The following is a 25,337-nucleotide window of genomic DNA, read 5'->3' as shown; positions in this document are numbered from 1 at the left end:
CTCACTGCAGGGTGGATTAGCTTGGGGATAGCGCTGTCTGACTCTGCTCTCCTCTCTCTGAAACTGATCTTTCTTGCATGTAACCAGTTTTGGAATCTTGGTGCTGCTCTTCTCTTGCAAAGTAGTAGCTCAGATCTTACTGTTCCCCTTCTTGGAAGGTGTAGCTGAGGAAGTGACAAGAAAAAGCAGAGTAGAATGGAGTAAGTGCAAGTGGGAGGCTCACAAGCAATGAGTTTATAAGCAACATTTTTGAGGGAGTTTTGGTGGTGGTATTTTTTTTCCTTTTTATAATGGACACCTAACCTCTGGAACTTGCTGCTGCATGACACCATTGTGGGTAAGAATATGATTGTAGGAAGGATTAGGCACCCAGGAATAAAATTTAGTTTCATGTAAATCTATAAACCCTCTTGTTCTAGGGTTTTAAAACATTTTGTAATGATGGGGTCTAACGTAGTGGGCAGATTATTCTATAATTGTTTACTAGGAAACTTCTTTTGCTGTAACATCTGCTTCTAGCTACTTTCAACAACAGGAACTGGTGATTCAGAGGTCTGTTTCTAAATTTAATATAAGAAGGAGCATAGTGCCGGCTGAAGGAACACAGAGGGTGTGTGTACGAAGGGGTGGTGGTGATAAAGAGAGAAAACACCCTGCATGCTAAAATGTGTTATTGAGCCTCTGATTGCAGGGCCTACATGCTGATCTACAAACAGAATGCGCGTGGATCAAAGTAACAAACTGCTTTTGAGCATTCAGCTTTTCAGTGATCATGCTTGCACAGTGTCCCTCCATTGTATTTAAAGTAAGTGATCTGCAGAGAAAATGCACGGTCTTTATTTGAGGATTGAGCTCTTCAGAAGCTGAGAGGGGAATGGAATGGAGCAAGGAGATCTAAGATGTGGAGAGAAAAAAAGCCATAATTGTGGGGTTTTTTGTCAAGCAAAAGTCTCCAATTTCCTTTATTAACTACCTCCTGACACTTGTTTTGGAGAAAGCTTTTTTCTATTCTTAAATTGAGAGTTAAAAATGTTTGTCTTTTTTTTTTTTTCTTCCTTTTTCCCCTCCCAGTGTTATGGGGAGGTGCACACAGGCACACTCATAACTCTGTGTGTGACAATTGCATCTAGTAGATACTAATGGACATAAATTGTTGACGGGGACATATGGGTACAGGCATAATGACTGTGAAGGCTGTTGTTCTACTTCCCTTTCATGGTCTCCAAGCACTGGGATAGCTGCTCAGCGTTGTTGGTAGTGTCTACCTCGGTGTGCTCCTGAGATGTCACCTGAAGAGCAGAGGGCTCTTCTGTGTTTGTCACTGTATCCACACAGAAACACATGTACATGCTCAGAGAAAACCAGTCAGCTCCTGGATGTGTCTTGTGACCCACAGCTTTGCACTATCCAAAAGTCTTGGGTAGTCTTGGTGGAAAGTGCAGCAGGGAGGGAAGTCTTAAAACAAGAACACGAGAAAAATGGTATTGCAGTAAAAGTTTTATAACTTGAGAAAATGTAAAAGATGAGCATTTTAGCATCTCTGTCCTTGTAGGTGGGAATGGTTATTTTGTGGTCATGCCATTCGTGGTCCAAAGATGGGACCAGTGAGTGGACTTCAAGTTAAGTGCAAGGATAAAAGTAACAGCTCAGTCCTGCCTTCCTGGGCTGTCTAACTTGATATAGCACTAATCTGGAAAAGCATCAAGTAGGGATACTGGACCTTTGAACAGAGAAAAATACAATGTTAAAGTCATAGATGCTATGAATTAGCTCTTAGAGAGCTGCATCAAGAAGCACAATTTATAAGTGTGATATTTTGTGGTTCTTGTATGAATGCTATGTATTTCCCTGCATGCAATCATTCCAACACAAGTTAAATTCTTTGTTGTAGAAAAAGCTAAATATTTTGGTATGCTGAGTCTGAAACACAGATGATATACTGTGGCAAAAGACTCTCATGGGATTTTTTTACGAGAAGGATTTTATTTGTTAAATGAGTTTTCAGTAGTTCTTCAGTACATGCTATTGTGTTGCTTGTGTGATGTCTTACAGTGTCACTGGTCTGATCTGGACTGTGATGACTGAATAAATTGCATCATTTGCTAACTGTGGAAAGACTGCTTGATCTGTAAGACACATTTGTGTATATGTGTGTTTTGTAATATAATTGTAAATCATAAATTAAACACATTTGGTTAATGCCAAATACGAGCTGTATTCATAGTTCTTGGTGTTCTTTTCTGCCCACAGGAGTTTCAAGAGTCACAGGGGATCATAGAGGAAACTGAAGCTGCTTTTGTACTTTGTTTGCGGGGGGGAAAGTAATGAAATAAGTTATGTAGTCTAAGACATCTTGAAAATGTAGACTTTAAGTGGTCTTTGGGCTTCTACCAAGGAACATGCTGCTGGCATGGACACATGCTTTTGCTCATTGCTAATAAACTTTCATTCTGAGTCTGTATTACAGTGAGGAGGTGGAAGGATCTTTATTCAGATCTCTGTTCAAATTGCAGCTATTCACAAACAGCAACTCAGAAGCAAAAAATCACTTTATGTAACTGGATAATTTCAAGTGTGCCATCATCACACAAGTTTGGGGTTTTTTGTTAACTAAAAGCAGTAGATTCCATAATAAATGAGTCACAATAGCATTATTGCTCTTATTTGTGGAACTTAAGATCTTTTGGTCTAAGCCTTTTGGCCTTTACTTCTATGAGTGTTTTAATTTTTGACGGGGGCTTTGTTTTTGTTTCAAAGCTACTTCATGATTACTCATTTTGTTTTTCTTGTATATATACAGCCAGTTGTATCTTCTGCCTTTGAGGTGGAAGTAAAGCTTTATTACAACTTGCTTTTCTTAATTTGACAAAGCAAGTATCAGTGAAGTATGTCTATACAGAGCAGTAAGAAGCATTATCCCCAGATTAACTCTATGTGGAAACCTCAGCTACGCTCCCTGAGGAAGAGTTCCAGAGAGAAATAGTTTGTGAACTGTACATCCACATGGAAATAGCAAAATTGCCTGCTTAGGTCCTTCAATGATATCTTTGTTAAATCACTTTTTAGAATGAAGTCATGTATTAAGGAATAATTCCAACACACTGATAATACTTGCGAACTTTTTTAGGATATTTTTACTTTGTGACTTTTCCTGTGGTCTAAGCGTTGCTAATGTAGCAGACTAAAGGTGTTTTATTCCCATTTCTAGCCCACAGCACGGACTTAAAGGTTCTTCCTTTTATAACTGGTCAAGCTTGAAACTTTGCCTTCCTCAAACACTCTGTCATGTTATACAGCGTGAAGTCCTGTGCAATTCAGCTGAATTCTCGGGCTGTAATCTTTTTGAGGCAGGTTTACACAATGCATAATGCAGTAAGGCTTTAATAGAGAGTGGGAAATTGAGCCTTTTAAGCCATGCAAATATCAAGTGCTAGAAGAGTCTAGCTCTTTGTCCAGGAATCACTTTTTTTTTGTTAGTTTGAATACAAAGGAACTCTGAAAGACCCTAGGAGCTGAGCACTGCAGAAGGAGCATACAGCATATGATGCAAGTATTGTGAAAGGTAGTGGCAACTGATGCATGGCATGATGAGGCAGAGAGAGGATGCCCCTAATGAGTCAGGAGCAGGACTGCTATAATGGTCTGTCTTCTAAAGCATGTTTTAACCTGGCAGTAGCTTTGCCAGTCGTACAGAGCGAGCAGCACAAGCCATTAGCCCCATTTTGGGACAAGGCTGCAACTTTCAATCAAGCCTAAAGACCACTGTCTGATTGCCAGCCAGCTGTTGTGCTGGCTCTTCCCTTTCTTGGCTTCAAACCCGAAATAACAGTCATCTCATGCCTGCTTACGTGTGGTGAGCAGCGATCCAACTTTGATGTATCTGCAAAGGCCTTGTGATCTGGGGCCACTTCACAGTGAACATGGATGTGGCTGTGTCCACGTGCAAGAACTTGGAGCTTGCAGCAGTAGCATGTCACCTGCCTGCTCAAAGTCACCGTTTTGAGTCTGTTACGATGTCAATGGGTGCTGTGCGTGGGTGTCCCAAGCTCTGCGATGAGGGTAGAGAACAGACCTTCGTCTTTGGTTTCCTAAAGCAAGTCTGTTCTTGGGAAACTGAAACCAGTGAAGGCTTAAAGGAATCATTTAATTAGTTGTTAATCCAAAGTTGCTCGGTGGTTTTATATCTTAAGAGAAGGGGGTTTATTGTTAGTCTTTAAGGAACTTGAAACTGAGATTAGAATTGCCGTTTAGCCTAAAAGGGAACAAAAACTATCATGGAGTTCTGGGCCTTGATGACATTTTTCTTAATTTTAGAAAAGATACTTGAGGCATAATTTGGCAGGCAGAGTTCTTGGTCAAAGACAGGCTGTTACAAAACTTTATAATAAATGAATAAATGAAATGGATGGTTTTGTTCATGTTTTGGTCTGGACATGACAAATCCTAAACTCTTAACTGACGGTTTATGGGAATGTAGTCATATGTATATTATTGTTGTACACCCACATGCACAGGCAGTAGTCCAAGTGTGCAGATGAGATAACAGGAACATATAAATAAAGCAGTTGGCTAGTTGTCCTAATGTTCTTGACTAGATCCTTGTTAAAATAGTGCCAGTCAAACTTATGAATAAATCTGGTATATGGGAGATTACTTGCATTCAGCTATGACGGGATGCAGGTCACTGTGTGGGCAATTTGTGGCCATTTTGTGGTTTTGTTTTGTGTTGAATCAACAATTTGAAATGCAAACCAAGAGCTCAAGTAATCCCTGCTGTCCCCTGATAGTTGCAGGTTGCCTCCAGGCTACCCTGTTCCAAGAAGGGGTGTTTGTCAGGCCCATAGGGCCATATCACCTGATTGCTCAGGAGTATGAGGAGGTCTGCATGGCTGAGGGAGAGGAACACTGTAGTTGTCCTATCTCCCACCACCACTGCACCAGGGCTGGTGTTTTCTGGTGTTGTTACAAGATGGAAGCAAATGTTGCTTATATCTTGTAACTTGTTCCTGCTTCATCTATGTGAGTAGGTGATGCCCTGTCCATCACACGTGCCTATAGAAATACAGCTGGAGATGATGTTAAAGAGCAATTTGCCTTAGGACAAGTCCTGATTCTCCACCTTGTTCTGTACAGGACACCAAGGCAGCAAGGAGGGCTGGATTGCACCTCTTTCTGAAAGCCTTGCGTTATGCTCAGTGGAAGGCACATGAGAGCCAGGACTCTGAAATCACAAGCTCAAACTTCCCATTTCCCCTGGTTTTGAAATCTTGGCATGCTGGTGGAAGGGCTATAAGATTAGTTAGAAGGAAAGGACCCTTCTTCAGGGTCAGTATGATGCTAGTGGTGGGTTCTGAACTCGCTTTGCTGGTTACCTGCACTTGCACAGAACCTCGTGGGGACCTGATTGGGGTCTGCCTGAGGGTGTGAAAATTACTTGGTTTGGCTGTGTATGGAAGCAGTGGCAAACAACAAAACCTGACTGTTTTGTTTTCCTCCAGTTAGAGGGCAACTCTCCTTTTATTTCTGTAGCAGCTGGGGAGTGGTTGTTGTGCTGCGTTTAGTGATGAGTAACTTGCCAAAACAAGTTCAAATCACAAGCATCTGGGGTAAGGGAAGCTGCCTGCAGAATAAGAAAAGTTGCCTCTGGACAAATTTCCCCATTTGGCCATCCAAGCAGATAGCACATCGGCTGTAAAAGTCAGACAGACAGTGACATGGTACATGACTGCATGTCTGTGAGGGTGGCTGCCAAAAACATTATTGCAAGTGCGTGGGGAAGGCTGTAGTAGTTGTGGCAAGGTGATAAGTGCCGGAGCAGGAGTGGCATCTGTCCGTAGATGAGACTGAATAAAATGTCTCCTTTCTATATTTTTATTTTGTTTATTTGAGTTGAAGTGAAGTATGTACCCAGAAAGCTTCCTTGTCTGTTCTAAACCAGATTTGACTGGAAAAGAAAGCTTTGTTTTCTGTTTTACTGGAAAGGTGGATTTCAAGATCTGTTTGTTATGTTTAGTGCCTTATTTTTGGGATAAGAGTCATCCTTGAACCAGGTGGAAGGCATATGGCTAAGTATATAGGAATGCGGTAACTGGATTTATCTGGACATAATGTTAAGCCTTTTGAAAGGTAGCAGTGTAAGTTTGAGTATACTTTTAATCGTGCTGCTGTCCCATTTTTTTTTTCTTTTTCTGGGAGCCTGATGGGGTTTGGTTTTTTGCTTTGAATTTTACAGCCACAAACATGCTTGTCATTGCCTAACAAATAATCACTTCTAGATTGTAAGCCTTCAAGGGCAAGGGTTGTTTGCCCGCTCACTGCTGGAGAGCTCTCAGTGCAGAGGTTACAATTCCAGCTGGGTCAAATCATAATATAAATTTAGCAATAGTAAATATTTAAATTGGAGGATGTATGGATGAGTTGGTGCTGGTGAATGGCAGCAAGCAACACAGGTAACTGAGCCTTACTGAACCTTTTTGCAGAGCTGGAAGCTTGCTTGTTAGAGCAGGAATGCTGCAGTCTCGGGGAAGACAGCAAGTCTTTTGGAACATTCTTTCTTAAGGCAACTTTGAATGGGGTTTTTAGAAATTAAAGCATAAAAAGGAAGGAGGTGATCTGAACTCATCAGCAAAATTTCAGAACAACAGCTTCCAAAATATGTGTTGTAGCGTAATGCCTTTTTTGTTCTTAAGTACACACACTGAACCAAACAATTATGGGACTAGATGGGCTAAGTAAATAGCTTACCTCTTACAGAAAGCAGCTTAAGTTTAGAAGAGGAAAAAGAAATAAACCTAAATAAAGCCCTTTGAGGATAAATGCTTCAGCTGCAGGCATTTTTCCTGGCATGAACCCACTGGAGATTCAGCTATTGGAAGCTTGGCAGGAATGCGGTAGCATTAATAAGTCATCCTTCATCTGTTGATCAGAGTTTTACATGAGAAGTCATCGTTATTACCCATCTGGCAGGATGTCCGAAGCATAGAAGATCTCTCTGCTTGATAGCAGTGGTTTAATCTTTGCAGGTAGAGCCGGGAGCAGGTTATCTGTGGTGCGGTGTCTGCCCAGAGTGGGGGGAGACGGGATGGTGGGAGGGGTGTCGGAGGCTGCTTAGCAGTTGTCTCGAGCAGTTTGTGACATGGCTTTACAGCTATTCCTCAGCTTGAGTGAGGAAGTCTCCCCTTCTCCCTGGGGAGAAAAGAAGCTGTGTGACATTTAAGTAGGAACGTACTTTGACTATTGTCCCATAAAGAGTCAGAGACTCTTATTTGAAAACTGAGGGTGCAGTCTATTTATTGAGCTGTAAACTTGCTTTTCTCTCTCTCTTTTTTTTTTTTTTTTTTTAATCAAGGCAGCTCTATGTTGGCATAATGGGTAAAAAGGAAGGTGGAATTAAAGTGTGCTTTTTTCATGTCCTGATTTTCAGTTGCACTTGATGCATCTTCCTACTGCTCTTGCCATGGAAAAGATCTTGGCAGAAATAGAGGTAGTCTGATGTGCAAGTAGGAGGCTGGTTACATGTGGCCTCTTGTGTCCCTGGGTGTTTTTTGGTTTTGTTTTGCACGCATGCATGTAATTTGCTTTTGTTGTTTTAATTTCTTACTTTAAGTGTGACCTTTCCTAGGTCATTTTTAACTAATGAATGTAATGGAAGCGTCACTGCAGGTACTTGAAAATACAGTAGCTCATAGGTGTGCAAATCTTATATATGAAACTTAGATTTAACATGTCTGTGTGTGTGTGCTGTTCTGTGTGAAGAGATGAACCAGCTCAGGTAGGCAGCAATGGAGCCTGTTCTTTAGTTAAAGGAACTTTCTGTCTGCTCTTGGCTCAGTATCTCCATGAGGATGTCGCAAATGTTCCAGTGCAAGGTTGTTGGCATGTCCATTAAAAATAAAAAGAAGGAAAGTATTCATTGAAAATAACTTCAGTTACTCAGTAAACCTGCTTCCATTCTGTTGAGAATACAGTTTAGAAATTAAGTAAAGCTAGACTTTAGTACCATGAGTTAGGGTGGAGAGGTCATTTTGCCCTTAAGAGGGGCTGTAAAAACCTACAGCAACATGAACTTCAGGGACGTGTTTTTCTTTGGTAGATGCTCCTTCCTGTTCTTTATGTACGTTTAGGGTGTGTAGCTAAAAGTACTAATATGTCCTGTAATAAGATTTGTATCTTTACATTCTGTGGCTTAAAATCATCAAGCCAGCAACTCTATGCCAGGTTCAATTTCTTGCCATTTTTGAAGTTGCCCCAGTTCCAAGTGAATCCAGAACAAGATGAGTCAGACCAGCAGTGTGTGTGGCTGTGGATCAGAAAGGAGTATTTCTCAGAGGAATTGCATGCATTGCTGAGTGCCACCTCTACCTGAGATCAAGCTACTTTGTATAACAAACTCTGTAGCCATGTGGATTTATTTATGTAAAAGCAAATTTAAGTAACATCTTAGGGTCAACCATTTTTAACCATTCTGTGTTCAGATTTCTAAACTGAAAAGGAAATATAATTTTGTTACATTTTCTTCCTTTTTCTCTTTCAATTCTTTTATTACCTTTTTTTAAAAAATTGTATCACTGGGGGGTTTTTTTTAGTGATGAAAAGCAGCCTCTAGAGACTAGAGTTACCAGATGTGCTTTTATTTTGGTGCAGCTTGCTTTTGCATCTTGATAAATTCCCAAAGTGCTTTGGTCAGTAGAAGCACCAGATGTTTACTGTGTATTCCTGTACTTCTGATAGTGGTCATGAAAACACTGCAGAAACATCGCTGGCTAAAAGATAGGGCAACAGCAAATTTTGAAACGGCAAAGGAATTCAATGTGTAACACTTGAGCACAAGCAGCTGATAGAGTTTATTGGATGGTGTAACTTTTAATCGCACTGTACATGCATGTCAGCGAAGGTTGAATCAACTACAGTAACTTTCAGTTGTGTCTGTGTTTGAGTAAAAGTGCTTACTGTTGAACTGGGGGTCTTGCACATACAAATTAGGCTGTCTTTTCAATATTACTGGTTTGGGTATGTTTTGGGAATTTGGTGGAATGAGATACAAAGTGTCCACTCACTGTTTTTCGCTCTAGTCTGGCTAGGTAAAACAAAATGTTTTCAGAAATCTGATCACTCAGCCTTAGCATTGTTACTGCTATCGCTGGTACTGTCAATAAAAGAAGGGTGAATCCGTATTGCATTAATGCTGGCGGTTGTAACAGCAATGTAACGTACAACACTGTAACAGCAATGCATGTGCCAGGGTACGCCGAGGCATGTTCTTTGCCTTCTTCTGCAAGGTCCCTCTTACTCTGCTGTAGGATTTCTGTTCAGTTGTGCAATGCAAGATTTGTGTTCTTCCCAAAAGAAATTGCCTGTCAAATGCCCGTGTGTTTGCGGACTGTTAATTACAGATATGAAAAGCGTAAATTCAGTATTTGCCTCTGCTGGGGTCTAGCCTCATTAGTCACCCCTCTTGGTTTCTTGCATATTGCCTTGCTAGGTGGTTTGGTTTATAACTGTAAAATCACGTGGATAACTGACTTGAACTGTAACACATACGGTTATAATACTGAGCTCTGTACCCGCTACAGAAGGATGCTCAAGGACCACTCTCCTCTCCACCCTTGTTTCCTTCTCCCATCTCTCACGCCCTGTATGGTCTGCCATGCTACTAACTTGTGCAAAGTGAGGATGGGGCAGTGTTGCAGAACGTTCAGCTTAGGATCTCTGAACTTTTCAAGGTCAAAAAACTGACAAGCTGTATTCTGAAAGATACTAGGCACCTACCCTGCGCTCTGTGGTCTGGGGATAAGTATGAATAAAACCCGAAGCTTGTACTTCTTGTCAAAGCAGCCCTCTTGTAAGAGCATTCTCAGGTGTACGGCAGTCCTGGCGGGAAGTTGCTCACTTTGTGCTCTGTGGACACAGAACTCTCGTGTAGCAAACACAGAGTTAATTGTGTTAATAATCTTTGGTTGCTTTGGGGAGCTAGTCAGAAGTACAACGCTGGGCTCCTGTTTTGGAGAAGTCATCCTTAAACAGACCTCTCCCGTCATTTACGGCAAGGCAAGAATGAGGTATGATTTGAGAGTTTATTGTTATGGAAATTATAGCCACTAACAGTGCTTTTTAAATATCACATTGATTACAAAACCATCTGTGTAGGAGTGGTGTATAGCACTAGACCTTCAAAGAGCTGATAAACAAGGAAGATTCAGTGTAAACACTTAAATAGCAGCATCTAAAAGTAGGTTAGAGTGTTACACAACCTGAAAAAGCCCAGCTTAGAAGGGCAGAATTTTTGAAGGTTTAAAAAAAGAAAAAAGTTTTATATAGATTTAATTTTTTTAAATGGGTACTGATTTGACATTGGTTACAAAGCAAGAATCTTATTTTTGTCTCCAGTTTACTGAAGCCTAATATTTCTGTGTGCAGTCTGAGAGAAATCAGATTTTGATAATTCTTCATTTACTGAGTTACTGTCAGGTTGATGTTGTTCATAAAGATGATGATTCCTTGGTGGGGGATTTATTTACAGTCTATATCAGAGATTATATATTCCCTTTAAGGGAAAGTTCAAAATTAGCTGTGCAATTTGGGCAGTGGGATGGGGGAATTGGGGAGATGGGTTAGTTGTGGGGATTTTGGTGAGGGTTTTTTTGTTTGTCTGTTTCTCAAATAATGTGTCTGTGAGTGGTCCTAATTAATCCTCCTTAATCATGTTAAGTATGTTATTAAATAACAGCATCACCATTTTCCACATATATTTATATGGTGAGACTTGGTTATAATTAAAAGCTTTTGTGGAACTCCTGTTCCTTAGTTGGGATGTTTTTCTCTATAGAAATCTCCTTCAGCTTTGTTTTCTTTGTTTTCTCCTTATGTAGTTATCATCCATTACACCCACAGAGCATCTTGTGGTATGCTGTCTCTGAAATACTACCTTCAGGGTGACAGGCAATTAATTTTAAGAAAGTCTTATCATACAGATAAATGTCCCATCTCATAGAAGTTTGCTTAGACTGGAATATCAGAGAGGCCAAACAAAATAACAATTTGTTCAGTCAAGGGGTAGCCAAACAAAAATAAACCAACCCAGATCTTACGGATTGATCTAAAACTGGTAGATTTGGTTGATGTCAGATGTTTAGGGAAGAAATAGTGAGTGTGAATTCTTGTCATTCTAATTTGGTGGAAGAAAATAAGGGAGATCTTTTTCTGTGCAGGTTCTTATCTTAAATCTCTTTCTGATCTTCCTGAGACAAAAGCACTGATCAGAAAGTGTCTAATGCTGTAAGCTGCAGCGTAGTCCTTGTGTGCTGGTGTTAATGTTCTGCAATTCCTTCTGTCGCTGAAGAAGCAGCAAAGCGTTTCATACAGTAGAGAAACACTATAGAAATACAGTGTTGTATTTGATCATTAAATGATTCCTGGGCTTTTCAGACAATAGGGGCACTCAACACACAAATCCATGCTTAGCTGAATTTGGGGGTTTGATTTGCAGGATGCTTGAGAAGAGAAGCTCTAATCGCAGCTGTACCTAAAACTGGTTTTGTAACTTGAGTTGGGTCAGGTAGAGCAAAGCACACTAATCCCCTGTGGAATAAAGCAGCAGAGTTAATTCCTCTTTTTCAAATGGGCTGCAGCTTCTCTACAGCTATCCAGAGGCAGTGCCTCAGCCAGCTGTTCCTAGCCAGGACCTGCAAACCGGGCTAGGAATAGCTGTAATATTCCCAGCTACAGTAGCGGGGACAATTTCCCTCCATTACTAGATTCCAACCTTCTTCAGTTTGTTGTAGATTTCTCTTAATATCAGAAACTGAATAACCAGTGCAGGTGATGAATGTGTCTGTGTGCTCGGCATGCATAAATCCATTCATAGGCTCTTTTCTGAATGTCTTTATGCATTATTTTACAAGGGCTTTGGGGCTTCTTACACTTGGTTCTGTGGGGAAGGATTAAAAAAAGGCTGGTGCCATCTTTTTGGTCTTTGCAGACTGTGGAACAATTGATATTCGCAGCATCCTTGGCTAAAAGGAATCTCATAATCCATTCTTATCACATTAAGTTCTAATTGCTTTAATAGGATACTGCAGAAGTAGAAAAACAAAGGAAGTAGAAATGGGTGGTGGAAAGAGTAAAATATACAGCGGAAATAAATTTAAACCTATGGTCATTTGATCAAAAGCAAGCTAGCAAAGCCTTTTAGTTATGGGAAAACTTTTCTTCTCCCTAATTTCCTGTGGGAAGGAAGAAAACAATTTTGTTCATGGTAGCACTTTTTCTTTTCAACTAGAAATATTTTGTTGGTTTTTGTTCTGGTTTTTTTTTGTTGTTGTTGTTGTTTTGTTGTTTTTTTTTTTTTTAAAAAAAGAAATTCTTGACCAGTTGCGGTGACAAGGCTAATTCAAGAATCTTTTTGTTTCCTGTAACAAAATGGGCTTGTTTGGAGTCTTGGGAACCTGAAAGTAAAATGAGAGGTTCATGTGCTACAGTTCTGGTTTTATTTGTTTGTTCTAACTTTGGATTTGCTTTAAGTTTAAATACGCTTTTAAAACAGGAGGGCCAGTGAATTACAGGGGCAGACAGATGAAGTTTTTATTAGTAAGTACAGGAAGAAGTAGGATGTAAATGAACATTAGTGACATACCAATCTGCTGCTTCCTTTTCCTCTAACTTCTGTATTTAAGCTAGAACAGTTTCTTATGAAATAACCCAAATATGTCCACTTTGTATTTCAGCATTTTTAGTCTGAAATATGTCAGAAAAATTCACCAGGTTGATCACATTCTGAGTTCTTTCTATTACAACTTTTCTTTAAGACTAATGAAAGGATCATAATTGGGGAAGAAATATGATTTATGAAATTAGTTGTTATCCTTGCTGATTTAACATAGGCCTGTAACTTAGAGCAACTATATTGTCGTTGTCAATTTTTTATTTTTGTATTCCGCTTTCACTGTAACTTATGGAACTGCAAAATAAATAAACTGGTTTTAGTTCTAGAGCTCCATATCACATAAGCAATGAAAAGAAAGGTAGTACTATGCTGCTTTCAGAAGTTTTTCCACCTAAAATCTTAGAAGGTAGCAAGAAACAGTTGTGCTTGGAACAGTTGTGTTTCTTTAGTTTAAAGATTCTATCCCCACCCCCCAGGAGAGATAATGCACCCAGTAGGTAGCTGGAGATAATGGATGGAGCTGGGAGAGGTTAATGTTATCCTAGAGCATCATCCAGGTTACAGAACTGGAGTCAAAGGGTTTGGGAGGAAAAAAGATTATTTGCTGGAATTAAAAATCTTCCTCATATTGTGTAGCTGTGCAGCCCTAAAGATTGTGTGGCAATAGGCTTGAATTATAACCTGTGCTTATTAAAACTAAACTAAAATATGCTATTTTAAAAAGGAGACTGTGTCCTGGAATTCCATATTTGGAATTGAAAATTATTTCCCTTCAAGAACGAGTTTTTTAGTTTGGGTCTAGATCTTGGTGTACCAAAATCCCATGTTCTGCTGAGCCTCAAGGTCCACTTGGTGTCTTGTGAGCCTTGAAGAGGGCTGGGGAAAAAAGATGCGTGTTTTCACCATGAGAAATTAAGATGATTTGGCTTTCCAGATGCATATACTTTATTCTTCAGTTTGAGCTCCCTGCTTACAGATTTTTTTTTGCATTGGAGTTGTGCATAGAGCATGTACTGGTCTTGAGGGGAGACCACCTATGTCAGCGAGTCACAGACTGCCATTTACATTTTTTTCTTTCTTTCTGTTTTTTCTCTTTTTTTTTTTTCTTTTTCTTCTTTTTTTTCCTTTTCCTTACTACTGTGTCATCACTGCAGCTTATCATGAAACCCCAACCCCAGTCTGGCACCCTTAAAGGGAGGTTAAAATTAGTGATGAAAATACTATCTACCTACTCCAAGGAATATTCTGGACAGTAGGCTTTAAAAGTAGGTTTTAAAAGCCTTAAATAGTTTCTGTTTAACTGTGGAATAAAGAAAACCCAAAAACATTACAATACTGTAGAGACTGGATTTCTAAGCATCTGCAAAAATAAAATAGAAGTTAACTTCTGTGGTTATTAGTTTAGTGAAATCAAATGCCAATGCATGTAATCATGGATTTAAGAGAGGAAATAACAGATTTATTTGCAGCCTATCAGTCAGAATGTGCCTTATACTGTGTGTAGTTTTATAGTTTTTCATTTTGTTGATTAAGACTCAGAGCATTTAAATATTTCAGACGTGTGAGGACAGAAACCTGTATTCAGCTCCTGGAATTGATTTTTACTAGCTAGAAAAAAGACTGCCTCTCATTTTTATGAGACACGGTGTTAGACAGTAACACCACAGAGGATTTTTTTGTGTTTTATAACGGCTGATCTCTGCCAAAACAGTAGCTTTTCTGTGAGTATCAGTAACTTGAAAGAAAAGGCATGTTCAGAGCATTGAATGTGGTACTTCTCAGTGTAAAGCTCCTGTTACACCATGCTGCCTACAGCCCCACAAAGAGGATTATATGGGCTCTGTTGTGTCTCCTAACCTTTTTTGAAATCATTTTGTGTGTGTGCAAGACAGAGGTCTGGTAGGGGTGATTTTTAGCTTTAGCACTTTTTTTACTGTTCTTTCTAAATCTAGATGGAACCACTTTGTGTTCTCTCATTTCTTTTCCATTATTTCAGTTGCTTAGAGCAGCCACATCTGCAGCGCTGGAGTTTCAGTGCTTTATCCACGTGTTCTCATGGCAGAAGCAAAAAAAACCACCTTCATTCTGTGAAAGGAATTCTGCAGGTTGTGCCCCAAACCGCAATGAAGTAACTTCCCACATAATTAGGTAGTGCAAAGTTGAGGGAAAGGCTACCCCCAGAGGAACAAGCAGTAGCAGCTACCTATGTTCGTTACAGCAGTCATCTCATTCCTCTTTCCCGTCCCGCTTGCCACCTTCTCTCTGCACGTTGCATGGCTCTGTGTGCAGAGGCATGGCTGTAGTAAGCGTGTATGACTTGTCCTTGCTAAGCATTTGGCTCTGTGCTCTCCTGTTGAGCTATTGCATTAGTAGCCTAGTGGGTGAGAAGTTCTTGTGGCTGCCAAGGTGGGCGAGACCACAGTGAAAACAGCCTGGAGATCCATAAGAGCATCTCTTCCAAACAGCTTCTAAGAAGGAAAAGAAAAAAAAAAAATCCATGCAGGAAAAAAACACCCACCCACCCCACTGCTGCTGTTGTGCTGTTGTTCTGTCCTGGGCAGGTGGCGGTTGTGCCTTTGGACTGAGGAAGGTCCTGTTGTATCTGTCTTTTCGCATTAGTACAAATGACTAAAGCTATTCTTTTGGACAGGTGGTTATTTAAATGTCAAAGGTAGCAGTTCTAGGGCAAGGAGTAGTGCTGTGACTCAGTCTAGGTAAGCATCGGGAGACATTAAAGAAAGTGGGAGTTCGTAGCTAACTTGAAGAAAAGCGCTGTGAGGCTTTGATATCTGTGGGGTGTTACTGGTCTGCATCCTTCAGCACTTGCTGTAGCAACTACAGCCCCGTGAAGGTGCGTGGGGCAGGGCTCAGGAGCCATGCTGCTGCGAGGAGGCTCTGCTGGGGCTGGGAGAACTGTTAAGAGCCTGACAACCTGTGTTACTGACAAGGGAGGAGTTTTTGACATTCATTTGCTCCCTGGAAAATAAAGAGAGAACTGGAAGTTCCTTCTGCCTATTCCCTGAGGAACTGAGCCTTAACTTTTACATTTTGGCAACTGTGCCAACAGCACCAACTGAGATGAGGAGAGTTTATCTAACTGCAGAGTGAGATAAACACCTGTCCTCTGGCTGTCTTCACCAAATGCAAGGCTAGGTATGCAGTACTGGTAAGAGCTCCTGGGAGGAGAGCATGGGAAGCCAGGGGCTGGATCCCTCCCTGTGGTGGAGACGCTTTTATCATGAGCTCTGTGCCGGGCTCTGCAATGGCAATGACCTCTGGCCTTTCCTGCAGGCCAAGATCATGGGAGCTGCGTGCTGCTGCGGGGAAGGAGAGGGGCTAGTGCGTGCCTTGGACCACACAGGCAGTAGCTGATGTTTGAGTTCTGCATATAGAAATGTCTGTTATCCTCTTCAGAGAAATGTAGGCTAGAAATAATCAAACGTGTTGTATATTCATTGCCTGTGATGCTGTCCTTTAGGGTCTGTAAGGTGCAGGTCTGTAGGAGCTGGTATGCTACAAGTTAAAAATAATAAACCTGATGCATCTTTATACTGCCTACTTTGATCTCCTTGTGCTCTGCTAAGCTGTTCTTCTCCCAACCAAAGGGAGCCAGACTCTGTGTGTTAATGTACATCCTGTCTCCTTCCACACTCCATGTGTGCACACAAGCTGCATATTTTACTTTAGAAACGGCAAATTTGGGTCACAAGTTCAGCAGTTAAAATGATGATGTTACCACATCCTGCTTGCACAGGAAGCTTATTTTTTAAAAAGCTGATAAGTTGAGTCCTCTAGATTTTGTCAAAACAAAAAGCAAAGCAAGCTATTTAAAGCTGCAAAGAGGTTTGGATTCTTACTCCATCAGTTTGCCACTTTGTCTCACGGTGTAGATGTTTAAATTAAAGTGAAAGCCTTGCAGCCTGCTCCTGTGCTGCCTGGACTAACCAGCTTCCTATAATCACCAGGCTGTGATGATAATTGAAAAATATTTTTCTCTCATTATATGTCAAAAAAGTTGTCAGTGTTTTCTGTTGGTTAGTTGGGTTGTATTTTTCTGAGGAAGGATTATTTCTTCATTAATTGGGGGAAAAAATTTATACGCTACCATTTGGTCCAATGAATAGGTGAAAACTGTTTCTCCCTGTAAAACATCCAAACACATTTAAAAAATTGTGCTGGATATTCACATAGCAACTGCAAGACTTTCACTTGTGCAGTGATGCATCAGGGAAAGGAGCTAATCAATCTGGATGCTTGGTAGCAAGGAGTGGGAGACATTGACCGTTACTGTATTAGATGAAAAGAAATGAGAGACCTTGCTTATAGTGTAACAGGGGGCCTAAAATGTGCTGTGCAAGTCATGAGCAAGGTGGAAAGCATTGAACAAATGCTATTTTATTTAAATGCAAGGTACTACAAAGTAATGTTACTCCTGGGTTTCATGTGTTCAGACTCAAGCTGTCATTTTTACAGAATCAGATTTTGTGCAGTGTAATCAATTGCTGCTATTTATGTTAATAATACATATCAGCTACAGCACTTTACCTTTCAGATGCTGCAGCTGCACAAAGCAGGCCTTGGTGCTTGTACTGTGAGGTGGAAAAGGTACATAAATACCATCTGGCCTGAAGTGAGGAGAATTCTGTTCTGATGCTAAAGTAATGCATCGTTTCAGTACATATCCTTTGAAAAAAGAGCATTGAGTGGAATGACGGACAATGTGTGACAGGCAACAAAACATAATGAGAACTGGAAACTTCTGAGGATCTGTAAGTTATGGTGTGATTGTTATTAAATGGTAAAATAACCTGCTCACCAGTCGTCAACACTGATTTTGTCTTTGTTCTCTTGTAGGAATGTTTACCCTTGCAGAAGTTGCATCACTCAATGACATCCAGCCAACTTACCGTATCTTGAAACCATGGTGGGATGTATTTATGGATTATCTAGCTGTTGTTATGTTAATGGTTGCCATTTTTGCTGGAACCATGCAGCTGACCAAAGACCAGGTGGTCTGCTTGCCAGTTTTGCAGTCTACTGTAAATTCAAAAGCACAAACCGGCACATCAGGGAAGGCTGACTTTACCACTGTTGAAACATCTACTGGTCCAGGAGAAGCAGCGTCAGTGAGAACGGTTTCCTTTGGAAGTGCCCCTACTGTAACACCTGACATACCTCTGAGCAGAGCTACCTCTTCTCAGTATCAACCCACTGAATCAGGCCAGGAGCTGAAGAAGGAGCAGAAAGATTCTTCAGGTCGTAAAACAAATTTGGATTTTCAGCAATACGTATTTATTAACCAGATGTGCTACCATTTGGCTCTTCCTTGGTATTCCAAGTATTTTCCCTATCTTGTTCTCATCCATACCATCATTTTAATAGTCAGTAGCAATTTTTGGTTCAAGTATCCCAAGACTTGCTCAAAAATTGAGCATTTTGTGTCTATATTAGGGAAGTGCTTTGAGTCCCCTTGGACTACGAAAGCATTGTCTGAAACGGCATGTGAGGACTCTGAGGAGAACAAACAGAGGTTAACTGGTGCCCAGTCCCTGCCCAAGTATGTTTCCACTAGCAGTGATGAAGGAAGCCCAAGTGCCAGCACTCCCATGATAACAAAGTCTGGCTTCAAATTTTCAGCTGACAAGCCGATGATCGAGGTTCCCAGCGTCACTATTTTAGATAAGAAAGACGGAGAACAAGCCAAAGCGCTGTTCGAGAAAGTCCGTAAGTTCCGGGCTCACGTGGAGGACAGTGATCTGATTTACAAGCTTTATGTTGGCCAGACCGTCATCAAGACCGTCAAGTTCATATTTATTCTCTGCTATACTGCAAACTTTGTCAACACCATTAGTTTTGAACACATCTGCAACCCGAAAGTGGAACATCTGATTGGCTACACGCAGTTTGAATGTACACACAACATGGCTTACATGTTGAAGAAGTTGCTTATCAGCTACATTTCCCTCATTTGTGTCTATGGTTTTATCTGCCTGTATACGCTTTTCTGGCTGTTCCGAATACCTTTAAAAGAATATTCCTTTGAAAAGGTCAGAGAAGAGAGTAGTTTCAGTGATATCCCTGATGTCAAAAATGATTTTGCATTTCTCTTGCATATGGTAGATCAGTACGACCAGCTGTACTCTAAGCGATTTGGTGTCTTTTTGTCAGAGGTAAGTGAGAACAAACTACGGGAAATTAGTTTAAACCATGAATGGACTTTTGAAAAGCTGCGTCAACATGTTTCCCGCAATGCCCAGGACAAGCAAGAGTTGCATCTCTTCATGTTGTCGGGGGTCCCCGATGCAGTGTTTGATCTGACTGATCTGGATGTGTTGAAACTGGAGCTGATTCCTGAAGCGAAAATCCCAGCGAAAATTTCCCAGATGACAAATCTTCAGGAACTTCATCTGTGCCACTGCCCTGCGAAGGTCGAGCAGACTGCCTTCAGCTTCCTCCGGGACCACTTGAGATGCCTTCATGTGAAATTCACAGATGTTGCAGAAATTCCTGCGTGGGTGTATTTGCTCAAAAACCTCCGTGAATTGTACTTGATAGGCAACTTGAACTCTGAAAACAATAAAATGATAGGGCTTGAATCTCTCAGAGAGTTGAGACACCTTAAAATTCTCCATGTGAAGAGCAATTTGACCAAAATTCCCCCTAACATCACAGATGTGGCACCACATCTGACAAAACTAGTCATTCATAATGATGGCACTAAGCTTGTGGTACTCAATAGCCTTAAGAAAATGACTAATGTTGCGGAATTGGAACTGCAGAACTGTGAACTGGAGAGAATTCCCCACGCCATCTTCAGCCTCTCTAACTTACAGGAACTGGATTTAAAGTCAAATAGCATACGCACAATTGAAGAAATCATCAGTTTCCAGCACTTAAAAAGATTGACTTGTTTAAAGCTGTGGCACAATAAAATAGTCAACATTCCTCCCTCCATTACCTACATAAAGAATTTGGAGTCTCTTTATCTTTCCAATAACAAACTCGAATCCTTACCAGCCGCAGTGTTCAGTTTACAGAAACTTAGGTGTTTAGATGTAAGCTATAACTCAATCGCATTGATTCCAGTGGAAATAGGTTTGCTTCAAAATCTGCAGCATTTTCACATCACAGGAAACAAAGTCGACGTTTTGCCAAAACAGTTGTTTAAATGTGTTAAATTGAGGACTTTGAGTCTGGGACAAAACTGTATTACCTCAATCCCAGATAAAGTTAGTCAACTGTTGCAGCTGACTCACCTGGAACTGAAGGGAAACTGCTTGGACCGTCTGCCAGCCACGCTGGGGCAGTGTCAGCTTCTCAGGAAAAGCGGGCTCGTGGTGGAAGATCACCTCTTTGACGCTTTGCCCTCGGAAGTTAAAGAGGTGTTGAACCAAGACACAAGCATTCCCTTTGCTAACGGGATTTAGGCTGAGGTGAAATGCACCGGTAGCTGATTTCCAAACGGCAAACGCTAAAAATTATGGCAGTTGTGAGACCATGCATTTTAGAAAGGAGGATTCCTTGGAAGGCAGGACTACTAGCAGGATTAGAAGAGATGTAACAGAGTGTTCAATGTTTGCAGTGTTTTAAAATATTATTTCCAAAATTTTTGAGATGATAAAGAACCTTAATAATCTCAATTCTTTTTTTCTTAAATTGTTTGTAACTTGGATGCTGCCGCTTTTGAATGTTTACAAATTTGCTTGCCTGCTTAAAGTAAATGATTAAATTGATGACCTTTTCTTACTATGCAAGTTATTCCTTAAGGTCTGGATTTACTTTAGTGCATTATGGGGGGTGAAAAACAAGGATAAATGTATACGGTATGGTTCTAACAGCACTTGAAACACATGTTGATGTGCGTGGTTAGTGTTAGCCATCCCTGGCAAATGAAACCAGTTTGGCTGTGCTTTGAACTGCACCAGAACCACCATTTTCCTGCATTAAGGTATGTGGTCTGCATCGGGCCAGGCGTGTTTGCCTTCATTCTTCATCCTCAAGGCCTCATGTTACTGGGTGAGATCTCTTCTGTGGTCCAGTGTGCTGCTCCTTCATGCTGGCAAAGACTGGTCGTGTTCCTGCAGCTGGTCTCCCCCGCAGCTTCCATAAGGCTCCTCTGTCCCACAGCAGTGGGTGGTAAAAGGGAGAATACTGCCACTTGGCTTTCAAGTTGGGGATAGTTTTGATATTTGAACTGTTTCGCAAGGTGACTTCAAAGGCCATTAAACACCAAGTGACTTTACTGCTCGTATTTTGCTCCTCTTCTGAGTTTTCAGCTGGAAAAATCAAGGCTTTTTATGAGTTGGTGATTGTTTTGTTTCTCAGCCCTTGCTTAGAAACTGAGGTGTCTGTTCTGTTTATTAGATCAAAGACAGAGACATAAGAGTTAACAATTTACCCAAATGTGATTTAGCTTTATCACTTACTGTGGTGTGTCTTCCACACCTGGACTTTAACCACAGGACTACCCTTCTCCCCAGCCCCAGCCCAAGTAATTTGGTGTTTTTGAACACTGTTAGAAAACCCTGTGTGCCACATAAGTCATCAAATAAAGAAGAAAGCAGACAGCAGTGAGCGTGGGATTCTTTTGAGGGGTGTTTTTTTGGTGTTTTTGTTTTGTTTTTTTAACTGAGTTTGCATTGCCAGAACCATTAAAGACATATAATCCATTAAATCTGCATAATCATCAGTTGTAAATCTTGGCCATTTACATTCCATGTGTGCAGAAAAGAAGTACTATGCTGGGAGATGATTACATGGTTACTCATGGATTAAACACAATTCCCTATTGTAGTGCGGTCAGGACTGAACTAGTCTGTAGTTCAAGGGACTGTTCTTCTCACACAGAAATCCTCATGCACAGCAATTTCTACTGTAACTTCACCAGAGCTGCCCTGACTTCCACCACTATTAATGAGGGGATAGTTTAGGCCTAGGGGCATTGAGCAGTCAGGAACATTTCAAATACTGCTCTTACAAATCTTGCACATTTTATTGTTAATCATTTACTGTTGGTCATGCTGGGAGGACTGTTCTCCGCTGCGGGTAGCGGTCTCTGAGTACGTACCTGCACGATATGCTTATGTATGTCAGAAGACCAGTTTATGAATAGTCATTTTCCCACTTCTTTTTTGGGGATAGTCTGTTTTTCCACTTGCCAGCAGGCAGTAAACTTGCGATGTTGACAGTTCTGCAACACCAAGTCACAGGTTTGGCGGAATACTTGCAGTTACTGATCTGTCCTCCGCTGGGAAATTTAATGCTAATCCTCTGATTTTTTTTTTGAAGTAGAAGTTAAGGCTGCAGTAGGTGATTTTTTTTTAAGAAACTCATGTGTTTATTTTTGCACATAGATCACTTTAAAATTGCTGGACTATTGACTCTTTAGAAAAACTGTGGAATATACTATTGGTGTATGCTTTTTATTTGCTGTTGAGTGTCATTTCAGCTTCCAAGAAACTGTGCGTAGGAGGGACGAAGAGTCGGAGGATGACGAAGTAATTAAAATATTTAGAAAAATAGTGCTATTTTTCATCTTTTTTTTTTTTTTCGTATTTTAATAGAGGAGTCGCACAGAATGCGGCTGTGGATTGATCCAGCTTTTAAAAGTTGGTTTGTTTGGGGTTTTTTTGGTGTTGCCAATGCTCCTACTGTCCCTACTGATGTTCAAAAAAATAAACCCATGTCCACTTCATATGAGTATGGTATACATAATTTAGACCACTGTTTCGACTAGTTATTAGCCAATTGTACTTCTTTAGACAACTTCCTCCAAAATAAGTATATGTTAAAGTTAATTTCAGGCTTGTGATGCTTGCTCAGCATAAACTCCATTCCATTCTTGGGTTTTAGGAGACCTTTCTCGGAGTGGAGAGGAACTGCCCACCATCCCCATGTCGCCTCACCCCAGTCCTTCCTCTCTTTGTGACTGTAATGTTCCTATTTCCTGCGTGTCAACTGACACAGTCTTGCTTTAAAGTCTTGGAAGTTCATCTCTTTTCCATGTAAGGCATGTGAAATATATTTTGCATTTCTATTTGATTTAATAAATATGTTTATATCTTCCTCAAATCTATTTTTTTAATGGGGGAAAAATGTTTGCATAGTAAAATCTCTGATTTCAAGTATCTTATGCTGAACTTGTTCTGTGGTGCCTTTAACCTAAGAAGGAAGAGGTATGAGTTGCTGCTCCTGATAATCCTGTGGGTATGGTTTCTGACTGGAATATACTACTTCAGGATAGGTTTTTTTTTTCTTTCTTTCATACACATAATCTAAATGACCTACCACTGTTTTTATTTTGTTAATGGTGTTTTGCAGAATATATGCGTGGCTCTGAAAGAAAAATTACTGTGTTGATTCAAATGAGAGGAAGTAGGAAATTGCCCATTCTGTTTGCCCCTGCCGCTCTAATGCATTTCTGTGAAGATCCTTTAGTTTTCCAGTAAATTGTCCTTTTTGGAAGATGCTCCTGTGATGCAGGCAGAGCTCTGGCTGTCCTGAGCAGGCATCGGGCCTTTTGGTGTAAGGAAGGATGCTGACACTCGTAAAAGGCTCTCTGCTGCTAAATAAATGGTTTTGCTGTCCTGAGCTGCCCTCTGTGGTAGCAAAAGGTGAAGCCCAGACACTGTAAGTCATGTCTAATTATGGGGGTTCCACTTTGTGGACTCCTCTATTTTTAATAAAAATCTTACAGAAATAGCTGTTCTGTATATTGTGTTTCCATGGATGCATACAGAAATTAGTGGTGTACTGTTATGTGAAGGCAGTGGGCTAGACTGTGATTCCTTAAAGTCAAGTTAAACAAATGAGGTGCTCCTACAGCTGCTGTTAACAGTCATTCTGATTCCTTGCAGGAGCAGATTTTGGCTTTCAGACTTACTGGTTCTCAAGACAGGGAGCCATGCAGGGAACCTGACAGTCCTGAGTGTAATACTTCTCCAGCTTGTTGTGAACATGAAATAAGGCTTCTATCGGGTCTGTGGGATGTAAACCCACGAGGGTGCTAAAGATGAGAACAAAAGCCTTGAATTTGCTGAGGCATCCCAGCATCGATGGCAGAGCCATAGGGCACAGGTGGCAGTGGGCTGAGGATAGCTTTCTGGGCTGCTGTTGCCCATCTGATGCGATTATTGCCTGTGCAACAACTGACCTTGAAGATAACACGGAGTACAGCACCGCTCTTCAGTCCAAAGCAAGGAGGGAGGCTAAACCCATGGCTTGAGACCTGCTTTTGGTTTTGGTGCAGCCTTCTCTTCACCTGGGGAAAAGGTTATTAAAAAGATTTACATTTCCTGTATATATAAACTGGAGACTCTTTAGTGGAGGTGAAATGCATGAATAACTGTGAAAAACACAGGTCTGGTAGAAATGAGGTCATATAGAAAGAATCAAGAGGCACAGACAGTCTTGTCATTAGCTGCATGGCAGAGCCCTGTCAACACGTTTATAATGTGTGATCCCAGAACAATTTGATTTACACAACAAACTATCATAGGAATGGCTAGAAGTTATCTCAATATGTGTTTACACGTGCCACCCTGCCTCGTGCAGAAATAAGGCTCCCTAACGCATTCCTGGCAGGTATTTGGCAAGATGTAGGAACAGGTTCGACACCGATGGAGATTCCAGCCTCTCTAGGCAAGTTGTTTCATTAATCATCTTTCCCATTGAAGAAACACAGCTAGTACCTTAGCCAGACAGCAACTGCTGATGTTCCATTTAGGCCAAACCAAATTATTAGAAATGTATTAATCTATTTGCTTGTAGACGTACAGACTGAGAGACTTCCTCGTGGATGTATTGTGTCCCTAGCAGCTTGGGAGGACTGAAGTTTGGGGTTCCTTTGAGAAGAACTCTGAGGGACAGCTAGCATCAGTTTGGCTTCAGATACAGTGCAGAAAGTTGCGTTCGCCAGTGATGGCAAGGCCATCCGCAACCACGGTGCAGTGCATTTATGGCTGGTCTGCCTCGTCTTGGGCTGCTGGTTGGCATCCTTGCCCTTAGAAAACCCAGCAAAGCCTGGGTGGTCTGTTTGGAAAGACATTTTGTGAAGGCATTTAAGTAAAAGGTTTCTCAGGCAAGTTTGTTGTGGGCACATGTAAGGTGATCCTTAAGATTACCATAATTGACAGATCTGAGACAAATTCTGTAGTGTTTCTAACCTTGGCATTAACCCCTTGCCTCCCACTGTGAATTGATAAAATTGCTGCACAAACTACTGATTAGTTTACAGTGTTCCCTGAATGACTGGCAATTTTAGCACAACAGAAGGCTGTCCACTTGTGCTTGTACAGTGTGTTCAGCACTTAAACCAAAGGCATCAAACATTGACATTGCAAAACCCTGTGGGCTTACGCCGTGACCAGTTTCCCAGGACAGCAAATCATTCCCCATGCTGCCAAAAGGAGGGAAAGCTGTGTTACTGAGTACAGTTGTTTCTGTAGCAAAGATGAAGCTTTAGAACTAAGCTCAGAAACAGATTTTCCAAGCTGATTACAAACACATACCCATTCCACGATAAAAGTCATGAGAGATGTCATTTCTGGCAGATGCTGAAAATAGTTGCTGTAACTCAGCCAGGCATGGGTGAAGAAGTGGCAGTTCTTCAATGCTGCACATCAACACAATACAACTCAAGTGAGAATCTTTAAAACCACATGCACTGGATTTTGGC

General features: G+C 40.9%; 1 protein-coding gene across 5 annotated transcripts in view; it reads left to right on the top strand.

Moving 5' to 3' along the window:
* LRRC8D (leucine rich repeat containing 8 VRAC subunit D) overlaps window positions 1–22,726 on the top strand; it is a 53,835-nt gene extending 31,109 nt beyond the window's left edge. For all 5 annotated transcript variants that reach the window (XM_055724612.1, XM_055724611.1, XM_027814361.2 and 2 more), the window contains one exon: window positions 17,516–22,726. In XM_055724612.1, coding sequence (XP_055580587.1) covers window positions 17,518–20,088 — 2,571 coding nt within the window. In that variant the 5' untranslated portion in view covers window positions 17,516–17,517 and the 3' untranslated portion in view covers window positions 20,089–22,726. The remainder of the gene's footprint in view (window positions 1–17,515) is intronic.
* Window positions 22,727–25,337: the final 2,611 nt, after the last annotated feature.

This window comes from Falco cherrug, chromosome 12 (assembly GCF_023634085.1).
Source record: "Falco cherrug isolate bFalChe1 chromosome 12, bFalChe1.pri, whole genome shotgun sequence".
NCBI lineage: Eukaryota > Metazoa > Chordata > Aves > Falconiformes > Falconidae > Falco > Falco cherrug.
The sequence above is the reverse complement of the archived record's forward strand: the minus strand, read 5'-3'. Positions and strand labels throughout refer to the sequence as shown.